Raw genomic sequence first — 18,460 nt, 5'->3', positions numbered from 1 at the left:
TTGTCGATAACAGTTTTTCTATAATGCTATGTTGTCGGAGACGGAAAAGGAGCGTTGTCATTAACAACATTTTTATAACAAAAAGTTTCCGATAACAACATTAATATAAAGAAAATTTTCCGATTAAAATGTTATCGATAACGTATAAGAAAAGGCTACTAAATACATATTTTTTATAACGGAAAGATATCTATAACTACCTTCCTATAACGAAAAGTTGTCTATAACAAATTTTATATGACTTAGGGCCATTATTATATGTCTTCTTTTACTATTGGCTGGATTTTAAAATGCAAAATAAACTAATTTTCAGTCATCAAAAATATAATTTACACATCAAAAGTTAATGCCAAGAATATCCTCCATGAAATTTAATTAGCACATTTATCTTTAAGTTAACCGGAACGCTATAAATCTGTTCGGAAAATCCAAACTTTAACAAAAGAAGACTTATAATAATGGGGGTTAAACTGCTTTTCTATAATGTAAAGTTATCGATAAGAACTTTCCTATAACAAAAAATCGCTGACAACAATATTTCTATAGTGAAAAGTTGTCGATAATTACTGTTCTACAAAGAGAAGTTGTCGATAACAACTTTTTTAGAACGAAAATTTTTCGATAACAATTTTTCTACAACGAAAGGTTGTCGATAGCAACTTTTCTATAAAGAAAAGTTGTCAATAACAACATTTCTATAAGGAAAAGTTGTAGGTAACAACTTTTTTATAACGAAAAGTTGCCGTCAACAACTTTTCTATGACGAAAACTAGTCGATAACAACGTTTCTATAATAAAAAGTTATCGATTACAACTTTTCCATAAAGAAAGTTTGACAACAAAATTTTTTTATAACGAAAAGTTGTCTGTAACATATTTTCCATACAAAAATTATCGATAACATATTTTCTATAACGAAAAGTTGTTGAGAAAGACCGTTTTATAACGAAAATTTGTCGATAACAAGGTTTCTATAAAGAAAATGCGCTTTTTGGGATCCTCCAAAATTATTTTCCAAGAGAATGTCGAACTTGAATACTCGCTGTTAATTCAGGTGATCATCATAGTCTCTCTTTGATTACTTTGAAGAAATCTCCCCCACAATGCCCTCTATTGCTTAAAGCTTTCAATTCTTTCATTTTCATTTTTCATCCCTTCCTTAATCCTTGTGTCGTCTGTTGATTCTTTTATTAATGTTGTTTGCAGCTTTTTATGTTACAACTTCCTTATTGTTCGGATTATTGCCTGAACACAATATTAAAGAAAATTGAATAAAATTCTAAAAAAAAATATTTTTACACATACATAAGACATCCCCATTTACTTCCGCTTAAATTGGTTTTGATGGGCTAAAGGCAATTGTTAAATGGAATGTAAAAAGGAGACGATTTCAAACATTTTATTTCACTCCAACAGTATAATGTGATTTTGTAATCTTCAACAGCTGTGATTTGTGGAGACTAAACATTGTAAATCCTCAACTCCGGAAAATGGGAAAAGATGTTTTAATAACCAAAATAAAAGGGACTAAATGCCACAAAAATTAAAACTTCTCATTCGAATTGGCGGTTAAGCTTATTCAGCAAATTTTGGTCGCTTGTAGTAATGGGTGTTAGGCAGATAACTGGTACTCTTCTCATTCATTGCGGCTATCTTAATTTATAAGGTTCCTCATAGCCTTTCCAGCAATAGTTTGCTTCAAGCACTAATGGTCTTTACGCCCATCACTTTTCATTATTGACAAAAAAGATTCGCAAAAACTGTTCCTATGCCCATACAGAGTGTAATTATTTTACGAAGAATATAAAGAGACCCATTAATTCCACATTTGCCCGTTTTGATAAATTAAAAACAAGGAAGTTTGTCTTGTTTTTTTGTAAAGTTCATTACCTACACTTATTCAAGATAATAAAAAACAGTGTTAAATATAAAACTCGATTTTTTACAATCTAGGCCTGAGGGTAGTTACACGTGATGGTAAATTATTATATCTTTTCTACTTCAGACGACGACTGATCTATACGTTTTCAAGTGTACAGTGAATAGAGATACATTGTGTTTGAATTGCACGAGATTGCTAAGATAAGACAATAAAAAAATAATTAGAAAATCTGGACAGGTTTTGTATATGTGTGCTGTCGGCAAAGTACATTTTTATGGAAGTTTTGTTAGCGAAAAAAACACTACATGAACTGGACGATAAGAATTTTGAATGCTCTAAGAGACATAAACAGTTTGTTTTTAATTATCTGTCATGCCAAAATCCATTGTCTACCCATTATAGACAACCATATATGATATAAACAAAACAAAAGGGTTTGATAACGGTATTGCTACTTCGAAATAAATCACTGAAAACATTGCAAATTCTGCTTTCAAAGTCGACGGAGCGCCACAGTTCTAGAAAAGCTGTTGAAATGTTTTATTTAAAGTGTTTTTATTTGCAAACTAAAAGCCATTGAAAAAAGTGAAACAAATTATAAAAGTTATTTGTTGTAATTTCGATTCTAATTCTAAATTTATTATAACCAAAACCTCTCAATAGAAAGCAACAAAAGTTTATTAAATCATAAAACAATTATTGAAATATCAACGTCAATAAAAAATGTCATTCGTTTGGATGGGTGCATTCAAAGTGACCATGATTTTGGGTCTTACGTATGCTGTTGTAACCAGGTAAACTATGAAATATGTGAATTTTTTTGTAAATCATAACTTTGACGTAATGACAAATTTCGATAACAACTTTTTCACAAAGAATATTTTTCAATAATAACTTTTTCACAAAGAAAATTTGTCGATAATAACAAATTTTCCATAAAGTAAAATTACCGATAACACATTTCCCATAAAGAATTGTCGATAACTACATTATTGTAATACAAAGTTATCGATAACTACTTTCCTACAATGAAAAGTTGTCGATAACAAATTTTCTATAACGAAAAGAAAATTTGTCGATAATAACTTTTCCAATGGAAAAATTTATCGATAACAAATTTTCCATAAAGTAAAATTACCGATAACACATTTCCCATAAAGAAGAATTGTCGATAACTACATAATTGTAATACAAAGTTATCGATAACTACTTTCCTACAATGAAAAGTTGTCGATAACAAATTTTCTATAACGAAAAGTTTTCTATTGCAAATTTTTTATAACGAAAAGTTCTCGATAGCAACTTTTTCATAATGAAAAGCTGTAGATACCAATAACGAAACATTATCGACAACAAATTTTGTATCAATAAAAGTTATCGATAAAAAGTTTCTATAAAGAGAAGAAGTCGATAACAACTTTTCCATGGCAAAAATTTATCGATAAGAAATCTTTTATATCCAACAATTATCGATAACACATTTCACATAAGTAAAAATGTTTGACAACTTCATTTAAGTACAGTACACATTGTCAGTTTTGAATGACGATTTTTTGCAATTATCGATAACTGTCCAACCGTCCAGCAACCACAAAATATTGTGTGGTTGCATGATGAATGACAAAAATGAACGGCCACACTAGCAAGCACCAACAAAACTGTCATTCAAAACTGACAATGTGTACCCAGCATTACTTAACAAAAAGTTATCGATAACAACTTTCCTACAATGAAAAGTTGATCATATAAACTTTTCTATGACGATAAATTGTCGATAAAGAATCTAAATAAGGAAATGTTATCGATAATACATTTTCTACAACCATTTTCTACGACAAGATGTCGATAACATAATGTATATAGTAATGTTTATAATATAATAAGTTGTCGATAAAAACTTTTCTGTAGAGAAAAGTTGTAGATGAAAAATTTGCCATAAAGAAAAATTATCGAAAATAAAATTTATATAATGAAGAGTTATCGATAAAATAGTTCTATAACGAATAGTTAAATTGTCGATTACAAATTTTCTCTAATGATCAATTATCGGCAACGACGTTTCTATAACATAAAGTTATCGATAATATATTTTCTATAACGAAAAGTAATCGATAACAATTTTTTTCGCCGAAAAGATATTGTGAAACATTTTTCTAAAGTTTCTTTAGATGTCGAATATTGACCTTTCCTCGCTGAAACATTTTCGATAAAAACTTTTCTATAATGAATAATTCCCAACAACAACATTTCTATAATAACATATTTTCGATACCAACTTTTCCATAGCGGAAAGTTGTTGATACAAACTTTTCTATAAGGAAAATCTGTCGATAAAAACTTTTCTGATTATGAAAGTTATCGTTAACATATTTTCTGAACGAAAAAGTAATGGATAACAACTTTTCTACATAAAACGGTTGTGGATAACTATTTTCCTGCATAGAAAATTTTCGATAACACTTTTTTAGCATAGAAACGTTTTCGATAAAAACTTTTCTGCGTAGAAATTTTTTCGATAACAACTTTTCTGCAAAGAAAATTTGTCGATAACAACTTTTCTTCAAAGAAAATTTGTCGATAACAACTTTTCTGCATAGAAAAGTTGACGATAACTACTTTCCTGCATTGAAAACTTGTCGATAAGAACTTTTCTGTATAGAAAAATTGGCGATAACAACTTTTCTGTATAGAAAAGTTGTCCATAACAACTTTTCTGTATAGAAAAGTTGTCCATAACAACTTTTCTGTATAGAAAAGTTGTCCATAACAACTTTTCTGTATAGAAAAGTTGTCCATAACAACTTTTCTGTATAGACAAGCTTTATATAGAAAAGTTGTCGATAAAAACTTTTCTGTATTGAAAAGTTGTCGATAACATCTTTTCTGTATAGAAAAGTTGTCGATAACATATTTTCTGTATAGAAAAGTTGTCGATATCATCTTTTCTGTATAGAAAAGTTGTCGATAACATCTTTTCTGTATAGAAAAGTTGTCGATAAAAAATGTTTTGTATAGAAAAGTTGTCGATAACCACTTTTCTGCATAGTCGATAACAAAATTTCAGCATACAAAGCTATCGATAACAATTTCTATACATAGAAAAATTCCATATAAAACTTTTCCACATAAAATAATTTTCCTATAGCAGCATTTTTACATAGAGAAATTTTCGATAACTAGTTTTCTTCAGAAAATCATATAAGCGAAGACTACATATTGTTCTTATCAATTTTCCATTTAAAAAAAACATTCTACTTATCCCATTATTTTTCTTCTTCTTTACAGGAACGCTTACAGTCGAAGAGGTCTACAAAGACCGCGATCAATTCGCTGCCTTGGTACGCGAAGTAGCCGCACCTGATGTCGGTCGTATGGGTATCGAAATTCTTTCCTTTGTCATCAAAGATGTTTACGACGATGTCCAATATCTTGCCTCGTTGGGCAAGGCGCAAACGGCTATGGTTAAACGTGATGCTGATGCCGGTGTAGCCGAAGCTAATCGTGATGCCGGCATACGAGAGGCTGAATGTGAAAAAAGTGCAATGGATGTGAAATATTCCACTGATACAAAAATCGAAGATAATGCCCGTCTCTTCAAGTTGCAAAAAGCAAATTTCGATCAAGAGACAAATACGGCCAAGGCTGAATCTCAGCTGGCCTATGAATTGCAAGCCGCTAAGATACGTCAAAGGATACGTAATGAAGAAATACAAATTGATGTCGTGGAGAGACGTAAACAAATCGAAATTGAATCCCAAGAGGTCCAGCGTAAAGATAGAGAACTGATAAGTACCGTCAAATTACCAGCTGAGGCAGAGGCATTTAGGGTTCAGACCATAGCACAGGGTAAACAGTAAGTATTTTAGAGCAATGTTGGATTTGAACTGTTTTGAACATGGGATTAATTTTTCAGATGTCAAACTATTGAAATGGCTCGTGCCGAAGCTGAAAAAATACGTAAAATTGGTGCTGCCGAAGCTCATGCCATTGAGCTGGTGGGTAAGGCCGAAGCTGAACGTATGCGCATGAAGGCCCATGTTTATAAACAATATGGTGATGCTGCCATTATGAATATTGTTTTGGAATCTCTGCCCAAGGTAGGTTAAACAAGTTGTTATCGTCAACTTTTCTACACGAAAAAGTCGTTATCGAAGACTTTTGTACACGAAAAAACGGCTTTCGACGGCTTTTCTATACGAAAGAGTTGCTATGGACAACATCTCTATGTATGGAAAAGTTCCTTTCGACAACTTCTCTATACGGAAAAGTTGTTATCGACAACTTTTCTATATACCAACAAGTTGTTATCGTAGTTATCGACATCTTTTTCTATATAGAGAGTTTGTTTTTGACAACTTTTGTATATAGGAAAAGTGTTATCGACAATATTTTCTACATGAAAAACTTGTTATTGACAACATTTGTATATAGAAAAGTCGTTATCTATATACAAAAGAAGTTATCGACAACTTTTCTTTATAGAGACTTGTTGTCGACAACTTTTATGGACTTTTATGGAAAACTTCTAACGACAACTTTTCTATTTGGAAAACTTGTTACCGACACTTTTTCTATATAAAAACTATTTATCGACAAATTTTTTATACAAAAAATTTGTTATCGATAGCTTTGCTATATGTAAAATTTGTTATCGACAACTTTTCTACATAGAATTTTGTTATCGAAACTTTTCTATATAGAACATTTGTTATCGAAAAATTTTCTATGCAGAAAATTTGTTGTCGACTATTTTTCTATGCAGAAAATTTGTTATCGACTATTTTTCTATATAGAAAATTTCTTATCGACAATTTTTTACATAGAAAATTTGTTATCGACCATTTTTCTATATAGAAAATTTCTTATCGACAATTTTTTACATAGAAAATTTGTTATCGACCATTTTTATATATAGAAAATGTGTTATCCACAATTTTTCTATATATAAAATTTGTTATCGATAACATTTCTATATAAAAAACTTGTTGTCAAAACTTTTTCTATGTAGGAAACTTGTTATGGACAAATTTTTATATAGAAAACTTACGCAGAGGGAGTTATCGACAAGTTTTCCATATGGGAAACTTGTTATCGATAAATTTTCTATATAGAAAACTTGTTTTCGATAACTTTTCTATATAGAAAACTTGTCATCGATAACATTTCTATATAGAAAGCTTGTTATCGACAAATTTTCTGTATAGAAAACTTGCTAGCGACAAGTTTTCTACTTAAAATACTTGTTATCGAACAGTTGTCTTTAAAGAAAACTTTTTATCGACAAATTTTCTATGTGGAGAACCTTTTATCGATAGAATATTTAATAGAATATTTAATATCGACAATTTTTCTATAGAGAAAACTTGTTATCGATATATTTTCTGTATAGGAAAGCTGTTAGCGAAAACTTTTCTATAAAGAAAATATGTTATCGACAACTTTTCTATGTGGATAACTTGTTATCGACATATTTTCTATATAGAAAACTTGTTATCGACAACAATTCGATATAGAAAGCTTGTTATCGACAAATTTTCTGTATAGAACATTTGCTAGCGACAAGTTTTCTACTTCAAATACTTGTTATCGAACAATTGTCTACATAGCAAACTTTTTATCGACAAATTTTCGGTATAGAAAACTTGTTACATACTAATTTTCTATGTAGAAAACTTTTTATCGATAGATTTTCCATATGAAGAACTTGTTATCGATAACTTATCTGTATAGAAAACTTAATATCGAAAATTTTTCTATGAAGAAAAGTTGTTATCGACAACATTTCTATATAGAAAAATTGTTATCGATAATTTTCCTGTATAGGAAATTTGTTATCGACAACTTGTCTATACAGAAAACATGTTATCGATAGCTATTCTGTTAAGAAAATTTGTTATCGATAACTTTTCTATAAAAAAAAATTGTTTTTCACAACTTTACTATATAAAAAAATATCGTTAACTTTTATCAAGAAAACTTGTTATCGATAACTTGAAGTTTATTATAATTAATAACAGTTAAGTTTGCGGTTTCATAAAATAATATTTTTTCCTTTTAATTATCTTTCAGATTGCTGCCGAAGTTGCTGCTCCTCTGGCCAAAACAGAAGAGATTGTTCTCATTGGCGGTAATGATAATCTAACCAACGATGTTACCCGCTTGGTTGCCCAATTACCTCCCTCTATCAATGCCTTGACCGGTGTCGATTTGTCCAAGGTTCTATCAAAGATACCGGGTGCCAAAGCGTGAGATTTAGCACATATTTCTTCCCATGGATTCGATGATCTGGCAATGGCTTGAGAATTGAATGAAACTGCACGATATTAAACGGAAAAAACCTTCCCCTCTCTCTCTCAATGAAACTTTCTCCCTCTAATCCAAAATAATAACGAAGATGATGATGATGATAACGACAATGAAAATGGACGACGATATGATGATAAACACGATGATGATGACGATGACAAATTAAGGAAAATTTCTTTATATAAACAAACGTACATAAAACAAAGATAAGAAGAAGAAAAATTAATGAACTTAAAATGCAAACAATCACCTAAGAACGTTTTTTTACAAAAACAGCAACAACAACAACATTTATTGTAAACGAAAATCTATGTATTATTTAAAGAAATTTAGGCAAACAAAAAGAAAAACAAACAAACCAACCAACAAAGCATTTATAAAACAAATTATAAAAGTGTGTGAAAATATTTTTTATATTATTTTTTGATAGAAAATATCTTAAAAATTTAGTAATGAAAATCATTTTTTGTATGTATTTAGAAAAGAAAATTGGCAACAACGAATGGAAATGTTTAGTTTTTAGTTTCAAAATTGTATACCTATGTCTTCTTATTTGTTTATAATTATTTCAATAACATAATTTCTTAAATATTATCCCACTTTAGTTTCTGTAAAAAAATAAAATTCCAATTTATGCAAATATCCATATTTTATTGTACCTACTGCACCCACTCCGCCCAACTCGTTTTATTCACATTTGCGTCTAGGCAACCGAGAATCTGAGGTAATCGATCATACATTTATAATCATCGAGAAGAAACAGATGGTGACAAACATGATGAGCCTCTAATGCCCCGGTCCATCAATAAAACCAGTTTTTATATTATACATTTAAAAAGACAGGAATAAAACATATTTTTTAATAAAATTTTTGAAAGATTTCTAAAAATTACCAAATATCACTGCCAATATATATATTCAAACATAATATCATTTCCACACAAAAATATTTTGTAAAATTTTCTTAAAAAAAAACTAAAATGAAAAACAAATTCAGTTCTACTAACTTTCTAAGAAAATGTTCAATTTGAACATTTAGAAATTTTGATTTTCCTTTTTAATAGACATTTTGTAAACCTCAATTATTTCAATATCTAATTAACCTGAGTGTACGTTTTTTGTATGATAATCAAAAAAAAACTTAATTTCTTGTTACACGCCAATATATATACATATATTAATCTTTATATCATTTTGTTTCTAACCTCACTTATTCCGAACTTACCCCCTGTTTTTGTAAAAAAAATTATTCTTTTCAAACGAATTCTCAAATTTTGTACATCGATTTCTCGCTTTAGCGCAAATGTAGAGCACTGATTTTTAAATGAGGAATTCTTAACGAATTTTTTTATGTATGTATGTCTTCTGGGTGCTGAGCCATGGATGCCTAAATTATTACGAATAGTCCATATTTGCATTAGGCAATTTTCCTTGAGGCAATTGTCAGTTTGTTGGAGAGAGAGGTGAGGTATATGGTAACCCTTTGCCTCTCAACACCCTCTCTCACCGACAAACTGACAATTGCCGCTAGGAAAATTGCCTAATCTAAATATGGACAAATAGACGAACGGACAAAAATTAGTAACAAAAACAGGGGATTAGTACTTACTAATTTACTAATAAATATATATTTTGTATATTATTTTTACTAATAATTTTTGCTAACACAGCATCTTCTTAACGAGTTTTAAATGATTCCAAAAGATTCATAGAAACTGATTACATTATCACTTAAATATTTGTCAATTAATTATGCAATTGTTTTATTTGTTTCCATGTTTTTCAATTCCTAATTTTAGTTAGCATTAGGTGTGTACGATAACTTTCCCAGCAATAATTACTCAGTCAGTTCCAGCAACCTCTCTCAGTGAATTTTACTCTCACAAGCAAGAAAAATTGCAGAAAGTTATCGAACAGCATTTTGCAAAAACTTGCAAGAAAGTCAGCTGTTTCCGAAAATGTATGAAATTTGTTTTTGTTTCTTTTGATATTTTAAACCAAACGGAACAAAAACATAAATTTTAAAATTGCAGTTGACTTATTTATTGCTGTATTCCTATCCAGAACGCTTTAGAATCTAAAAAAATGTGAAATTGTGAAATTTTCTTGGTCAAAAATGTTAACATTTCGATTTGTTTACATTGAACAGGTGATTAAAAGTCAGCTGATCAGACTTGCAAATTTTTGCGGGACAAATTTTCCCAGCAAAAATTTGCAAGTTCTCAGTCACAAAACTCTCCAAAAATCTCTCCAAACTCGCTCTCTTTTGCTGGATAATTTTGTTATCGAACAGCATACAGCAAAAATTTGTACGAATTTGTACAAATTATTGGGTTATCGTACACACCTATTAACATAACTTCTTCTTTTGTTTACATTTGTCTTTCCCAATAATTTTCGTCCCTTAAAAACCACTGTAACAATGTTTAATAATTCACACACTTAAACTTTATATTTCTCTCGAAACTAAGACAAAAAATATTTTTTAATTTATTTTTTTTTTTTCTATCTAAATCAAAATTCAGATAAAAACGAACATTTTTCTAATTGCAGTAAAACAAATTGTCGGCATAAGTAAAGTAAAAAAACACAAACACACTATATAATTATTTTTCTCGAAAAATTTACCAATTTTTGCAATTGTAAACAAACAAAAGAACTTAACTAACATTCATACATATTTATGTGTAATAATATATTTGTAAATGAAAAAGAAAATATAAATAAATGAAATATACAATTAATAAATATTTTTACAGTGTTTTATTTAACTTGCTTTGGTGTCCGTTTAGTTCAAATCTGGTAACTCATTTTTAATACAGTTGCAGTTGACCAAACGAACTGAAACTTTGCACACTTTTTAGATTTAGATGACAATACATGAATATGGAATCAAAATCAATATTGGTCCATTTTTATAGTCTTTTAACGGTGTTTTATTTAAATTGCATTTCAAATCTGGTAACTCAATTTCCACACAGTTGCAGTTGACCAATCGAACTGAAACTTTGCACACTTTTCAGATTTGGATGACAATACATGAATATGGGCCCATTTTTTCCTACAGCCCCCATATAGCGGTACCACCCGATTTCAGGTATTTTGAGGATTTTATCTTCATTTTTGTCCGAATTAGCTGCCATTTGGCATTTGGGATTTCCAATTATACAGACATTTCCCCACCAAAAATTGTGAACATAGGTCCAGGTTTTGGTATAGCCCCCTTATAGCGGTACCACTCGATTTCAAGCATTATGAGGATTTTATCTTCATTTTTAGGCCGAATTGGCTGTAACTTGGCATTTGGAGTCCCCACTGGTACAGAAACTTCTCCACCAAAAATTGTTGACATAGGTCCAGGTTTTGGTATAGCCCCCATATAGTGGTACCACCCGATTTCAAGTGTTTTAAGGATTTTGTCTTCATTTTTGCCAGAATTGGCTGTAACTTGGCATTTGGAGTTCCCAATGGTACAGAAACTTCCCCACCCAAAATTATGGACATAAGTCCAGGTTTTGGTATAGCCTTTATATAACTGTACGATTTCAGGCATTTTAAAGTTTTTATACCCTCCACCATAAGATGGGTTTATATTAAGTTTGTCATTCCGTTTGTAACTACTCGAAATAATCATTGTAGACCCCACAAACTATATATATTCTTGATCAGCGTGCAATTCTACATCGATATAGCCATGTCCGTCCGTCTGTCCGTCTGTGGAAATCACTCTAGCGTTCGAACGGATTGACGTAGGTGGATGAAGTTTTGGGAAAATCTATTATATGTACGTAGGACTTTTGGTATTGAAAGCGGGCTATGTAGGTCCACGCTTTTGTATAGCCCCCATACAAAATGACGCGTGACGCTTCGTCGTTTTGAGGAATTTTTAAGATATTTGTCCCATATTACCACCGAATTGGTTGTAATTTGGTATTTTGTGTCTCCAGAGGCCAAAAAACATTCCTACCAAAGTTGGTTTATATAGGTCCACGTTTTGATATAGCCCCCATATAAAGTACGCGTCATTTTAATATATTTTGAATGTATTAGCCCCATTTGACAATAGAATCGGTTGTAACTTTGTATTTTGTGTTTCCAGAGGCTAAGAAACATTTCTACCATAAAATGTTTATATAGGTCCACTTTTTGATATAGCCCCCATAGGACGATATCTCCCGATTTGCGGTATTTTGAAGGTTTTTGGCCTCACACCGAGATGGCTGAAATTTGGTACTTAGTCTTCGTGGGGGGTATAAAACTTTCCGCCAGAAATTTGTAGGTATAGGTCCACGCCATCATATAGCCCCCATAGAACGGTACCTTCCGATTTTCGGTATTTTGAAGGTTGTGGCCACATTAATCCACCGAAATGGCTGAAATTTGTGGTGGAGGGTATAAAAAGTTCGGCCCGACCGAACTTAACGCTTTTCCTACTTGTTATCTAATTTTTCGGCCTAAATTGACTATAATTTTGTTCTCAGTGGTCAAAAAATGTATTTACTAAAAAGTTAAAAATAAAATATAATTTAAAACAAGTAAGAAAAAGCTTTAGTCGGACGGAGCCGACCATAGGATACCCTATACCACTATCCCTGGACAATCGATCTCCACGGAACTTCTTTTCAATGATTGTGAAAATTTAATTATCAAATATCAGAGATGTAATGTATAATACTTATGACCAAAACCAAAAAGTTATCTAGCATGACAAAGACATTTTTGTAGCAGGAAAGGAAAATTTAGTTCACACAAACTAAAATGTATTGAAACCCACTTATGTAGTACTACTACTTCCGTTGTTTAACCGCTACGTTATTGAAATTTTTACCAATTTCAGTCCATTTAACCCGCTAAGTATTATCTGATCTTCACGTTGGTTTTTACGCTTCTTCTTCATCATAAACTCAATTTTTTTTTTTAAATTTTGCGTGTTTTTATTTTGACCTACAGAGCCGCTACAAAATTGGTTAAAATTTTGTTTTTGGTCCATTTCATCCCCTGAACATTTCACGATCATCACCAAAAACTAATCATTTCTGTATGGGCCCGAACCCAACCTCCTTAAAAAACTCGTTACCATCGGTCCATAATTGCGGCCTTAAGCTTGTTTACAATTTTTAATGGACGGACACACATCGCTAAATCGCTTTATCGAGTCGAGATATGAATTTTGGCATACCAAATAAGGGGTCTAGGACGAACTTGTGGAGAGACAATATGTCGCATGGGATAAAAATTTGGTTCTCTACACAGAACCCATTATATATTAGGCAGTAGACCCGTTATCTAGCAATCACTTTATTACAATTTACATCAGAGGAAAGGTCAGTAGTTTTTTTCCATATGTAGGCTACTTTGCGAAATATATATGTCCTCAAAGAATTAAAATATCGACCAAAAATAAAATTGTTATATTTTTCATACAAAAGTAATGGTCCAATTCACCCGCTTAAGAATATCAGATTATCATACAAAATTGTAGGAATCTTTTTCGACCTATACTCTTACCCGATGCAAAATTTCGTGATTATTGATGTATAATTGCGACTTCTAGCGAGTTTATTATTACACTACAAACAAATAACGGGATATATTAGGCTGTAACTCTGTTATCCAATCATGCACACCAACGTAATTGACATTAATTGAAAGGTCAAGCGTTCCACTTTCAAGTATATCTCACTTGTCCGGAATGTCTCTTCCAGGAACTAAGATATAAGCTGTATATTAAAATTTTTCACAATTTTCACACAAAAGTGTTGGTCCATTTAACCCTCTAAATATTATTCGATCGCCATCTCAAATTGCAAGCTTCTCCTTTGTGATATACTCTTACCTTATTTAAAATTACGCGTTGATCGGACTATTATTGAGACCTACAGAGCCGCTACAAAATTAGATAAATATTATGTTTTTGGTCCATTTCACCCGCTAAATATTTCACGATCATCACCAATAAGAATAGGGATCTATTCTGATCTGAACCCGACATCCATACAAAATTTCGTGACGATCGGTCCATAACTGCGGCCTGAAGCGTGTTTACAATTTATAATGGACAGACGGACGGACGGACGGACGGACTGACGGACGGACACACATCTCAAAATCGCTTTATCTCGTCGAGATATGAAGAATGGTATACCACATTGGGGGTCTCCGACGAATATTTCGCGGTGTTACATGAATATTTACCAAAACAAACTTATAATACCCTTTTCCACTTTGTGGTATAGGGTATAAAAATTAAGTTTCAGTGTTATATTTAGAAATGCACCTAAAACTAGAAAATAATTTGTCGCTTAGCCTCAATAAATATATTCTTTCTCATAATGGAATCTCTCAAAAAAACGCTTGCATTTAAATTATAAATGGTGGCAAAATTAAACTGCAAGCGTTTTTTTTTTTTTTTTTTTTTTTTTTTTTTGAGAGATTCCATCATGAGAAATAATATATTTATTGAGGCTAAGCGACAAATTATTTTCTAGTTTTAAGTGAACTTCTAAATAAAACATTGAAAGTTAATTTTTTAAATTATATTTTATTGAAGTTTTCTTTTTTCGAATGAAATTAAGTTCATTGATGATGATGAGCACTAAATTTTTCTTACGCGCCTTACTTCGGTAGATATTATAGAATATTTGTTCTTTAAACTGGACGTTATGTCCCGTTTGCACTTAACTGAATTTAATAAACCGACTGGATTTCAAATGTCAATTCCATAGCGCAAACTTCCTCATAAAGAAGGTTACACGGCAAAAAGCTCTAATGTAAACGCCGTTTTAGCTTAATTTACAACTAATGTAAACAGCAAATTCATTCAAATACCTTGAGGTCCACTGATTTCACCTAGAAAGTATGTTAGTTTTGGGGAATAACTAGTTTGGATGAGAAAGAGTTTTGTTGCGATTTGCCGTTCAAAACTCAGCAATAAAAAGAAGGACCAAAATTATTGAGACTCAATAATGTCATTTGAGGGCTTTGGCTATACGTGCTATTTTGTTGCAATAGAAAATCAGTAGGTTAGGATAGGTTAGGTTGAAAAGAGGGGCGAGTAATCGCCACATGTCCAGGTGGACATACACATAAGCCATGAAGTAGGCCTGTTGTGCGCTCTAGTCTAAGTTTTTTGAAGAAGGGGACTACTATAATTTATTTAAGGAACTCTGTTCCCTTAACAAAATCCCGTAATTGTTTTGGGTCGTCTACAATTACCTGATTAAGATCTGGTATTGTGTCGTTCCCTAAAAACTGGGATCTGATGTTTGCGAAAGCGGGGCATTGGCAGAGAAAATGCTTCAATGTTTCATCATCCTCTCCGCATGCCCTGCATACGCTGTTGTCTGCACAATTATTTTTTGCAGATGAGCTTGTAAACCCAGGTGACCTGTAAGAACACCTGTAAGTCTACTCAACTCTGCTTTACCTAGCAGTAATAGGTTTTTAGTTTTTTCCTCATTTGGGTCTCCCCATAGGATTTTTGTGGTTTTTCCCTAATTCCTCTCTATTCCATAGGGATAAGTGTGCATTTTTTGCCCAAATTTTTAACTCTAGCCGAGACGCGTTTAGTGGCTTTGCGTTCGCTAAGTTTACGGTTGCTAATTCCCTTCCCTTTTTTGCCAGAGAATTTGCTATCTCATTACCTCTATTCCCCGCATGTCCCGGTACCCATATTATACGCACCGTGCCATGCTGAGTATAGCTGTTGATCGAATTTATACAATCCAAGACTGTTTGTGATTTTACTGTCTTGGATGTTATTGCTTTGATTGCAGTTTTACTGTCCGTAAGGACGTTTACAGTAGTTGGCCTCGTGTTGGCATTAAGCCAGTTCAGACACTCTGTGATCGCTCGGATCTCCGCTTGATGAACCAGATTGTGATCCGGCAAACGAAGAGATATTTCGGTCTCTGGTTCTTCAATAAAGAGACCCAGTCCCGTTCTCCCACCTAGCATGGAGCCGTCTGTATAACAACAGTTTCCAGTCGGCATTTGTGCTAGATTTCCGCCGATCCACTAGTCTCTGTCTGGAATTAATGCCTCGCATGAGGCAGCTACAAATGTTTCAGGTATACGGCCCGATAGAATGTTATCCATTGACTCTCCCGTTGTTACCTGTAGAATGTTTTGATGGTATGTTATGTGGTCCTTACTGATCCACTCGTCCATCACTTTAAGTCGAATAGCTGCGACAGCCGCTTCATACCTTATATGCATTTCTATTGGGTGTATATATAGAATAGTTTCTAATGCCCTCGTTGATGTTGTCCCCATTGCGCCGCTTACACTTAGCACATTCGTTGGACTTCCTGTAGTATTTTAATATTACACTTTTTATCCATAGCTGTCCACCAGACTACTGAAGCGTATGTTAGAATAGGTCTAACTACGCTTTTGTATAGCCAGTGTGTCATCTTTGGATTAAGACCCCACTTGGCGCCTATAGCCCTTCTACAGGTTGACCAACATCTATGAGCTTTATTGGCTCTTTCTTGAATATGGTCTTTCCATTTCAGTTTCCTATCCAGAATTACTCCCAGATATTTGACTTTGTTGGAAATATTGATCGTCTTGTTTTGGAAAACTGGTTCTTCAAAGTGTCCCAGTTTTGTTTTCCTAGTAAACAGACATATTTTCGTTTTTCCGGGTTTACATTAAGACCTCTTAGTCTAGCCCAGTTGTACGCTAGTTTTAGGGCTGATTCAGCTCTTCTGCATAGCAAGTTTGGATTCTTACTCCTCAGAAGTATTATAACGTCGTCTGCATAACAGACTGGGTCAAATCCCCCATCGGTTAAAGTCCTTAATAGGCTATTTATGGTAGTGACCCATAGGAGTGGGGATAGGAGTGGCGTACCCTGACCAACTTTGTCCTTTATTTTTACGTCAAGTAGCCCGCAGCTTATCCATCTATTCCTTAGCATGTGGCTTATCCAGTCCCTAAGGGCCCGATTCACCTGAAACTTATCTAAGGATTGGATAAGGGTTTCGGTGCTGACGTTGTTGAAAGCACCCTCGATATCAATGCATACCGCTAGTGTATACATCTTCCTGTCGAAGGTGCTCTCGATGTGGTGTACAACCTCATGTAATGCGGTTTCCACTGATCTACCTTTAACGTATGCATGTTGTTTGTATTTAAGCAAATCGTTTGAAATCTTGCTCTTAATCATGGTGTCGACTATTCGTTTCATGGTTTCAAGCAGGAAGGATGTTAGGCTTATCGGACGATAAGACTTAGGAATTGCGTAACTTGCTTTCCCAGGTTTGGGGATAAATACTACCCTCGCCTCCTGTCAGGCTTTAGGGTATACGCAAGTTTTAAGCATGCGTTAAAAATTCCAGAAAGTTTGGGCGCAATGTAGTCCATATCTTTCTGATGTAAGGCCGGACATATCTCATCCGGCCCCGCTGCTTTGAAGGGTTTGAAGCTCTTGATGGCATCCTTTACCATCGCTTCATCAATTGTTGGTGCTTCCTCTGTAACACATTCCCTGACTACCGGCACCCCTGCGTGCGTCGCAGTGTTCGGCGGGAAATGCGTATTCATCAAAAGCCCCAGCGTGTCCTCGATTGTTTCCATCTTGTTTCCCATATCATTCACCATGATCTCGGTTTGTGTATGGGTTTTCGATAGAAACTTTTTTATTTTGGATACATCATTTACGCTGTCTACCTTACCTGTTCACAGAAAAGTTTCCAGGAATTGCGCTTTGCTGTTCTAGTCATTTTGTTGTATTCTTTAAGTTTTGTGTGAAATTCACACAGTACGTAATTCACAGAGTACGTAAAAATACTTTAAATAACATTTCCAATCGTTTCGTTTCGTATTTTCCATAGGAACAATACAAAACGAAACATAACCCACGTTGGCCGAGCTCGCTGTTTAGTTTTGTTTTGTTTACATTCGTGAGTGCAAACAAAACGAAAAGCGAAAAGTACTCAATTCCACAAGAGCAGATAGAAAACGGAATAGTACTAAACACATGTGAATAAATCAAAAACGTTTGGTGGTTGATAAAATTCACTGTGGTATGCTGATGCTGACTTATAGGGTTGTTAAGCAATCACATGTGTGTGTGTGTCTGAGTGTGTCATTGACAATACGCACGGGAAACGTTTCCCAAAAATACTTCTTGTTTCGGTGGTGAATGAAACAACTCGGCAAAGCATAGCCGAAGTTACATTTCAGCAATCGCACTGTTTCCATCTTTTTAGATTGAAAAGTTTGTGTTTTTGTTTTGGTTGTGAGAATGAAACGATTCAGAGAAGC

The 18,460-nt window shown here is 33.0% G+C and overlaps 1 protein-coding gene across 5 annotated transcripts in view; it reads left to right on the top strand.

Moving 5' to 3' along the window:
- The window catches only part of Flo2 (flotillin-2), a 580,663-nt gene extending 570,925 nt beyond the window's left edge, over positions 1 to 9,738 (top strand). For 4 of the 5 annotated variants that reach the window (XM_073979124.1, XM_073979125.1, XM_073979122.1 and 1 more), the window contains 3 exons: positions 5,168 to 5,735; positions 5,796 to 5,979; positions 7,952 to 9,738. In XM_073979124.1, the coding sequence (XP_073835225.1) occupies positions 5,168 to 5,735; positions 5,796 to 5,979; positions 7,952 to 8,131 (932 nt within the window). In that variant the 3' untranslated portion in view covers positions 8,132 to 9,738. Of the gene's footprint in view, positions 1 to 2,545; positions 2,677 to 5,167; positions 5,736 to 5,795; positions 5,980 to 7,951 lie in introns of those variants that run through there. The other variant, XM_073979127.1, reaches the window with a different exon arrangement.
- The last annotated feature ends 8,722 nt before the right edge of the window (positions 9,739 to 18,460 follow it).

The sequence above is a fragment of the Musca autumnalis genome, unplaced genomic scaffold (assembly GCF_047663935.1).
Source record: "Musca autumnalis isolate F117 unplaced genomic scaffold, ASM4766393v1 scaffold_3, whole genome shotgun sequence".
Taxonomy (NCBI): Eukaryota; Metazoa; Arthropoda; class Insecta; order Diptera; family Muscidae; genus Musca; species Musca autumnalis.
Note: the sequence above shows the minus strand (reverse complement) of the source record. Positions and strands in the feature narration are given on the sequence as shown.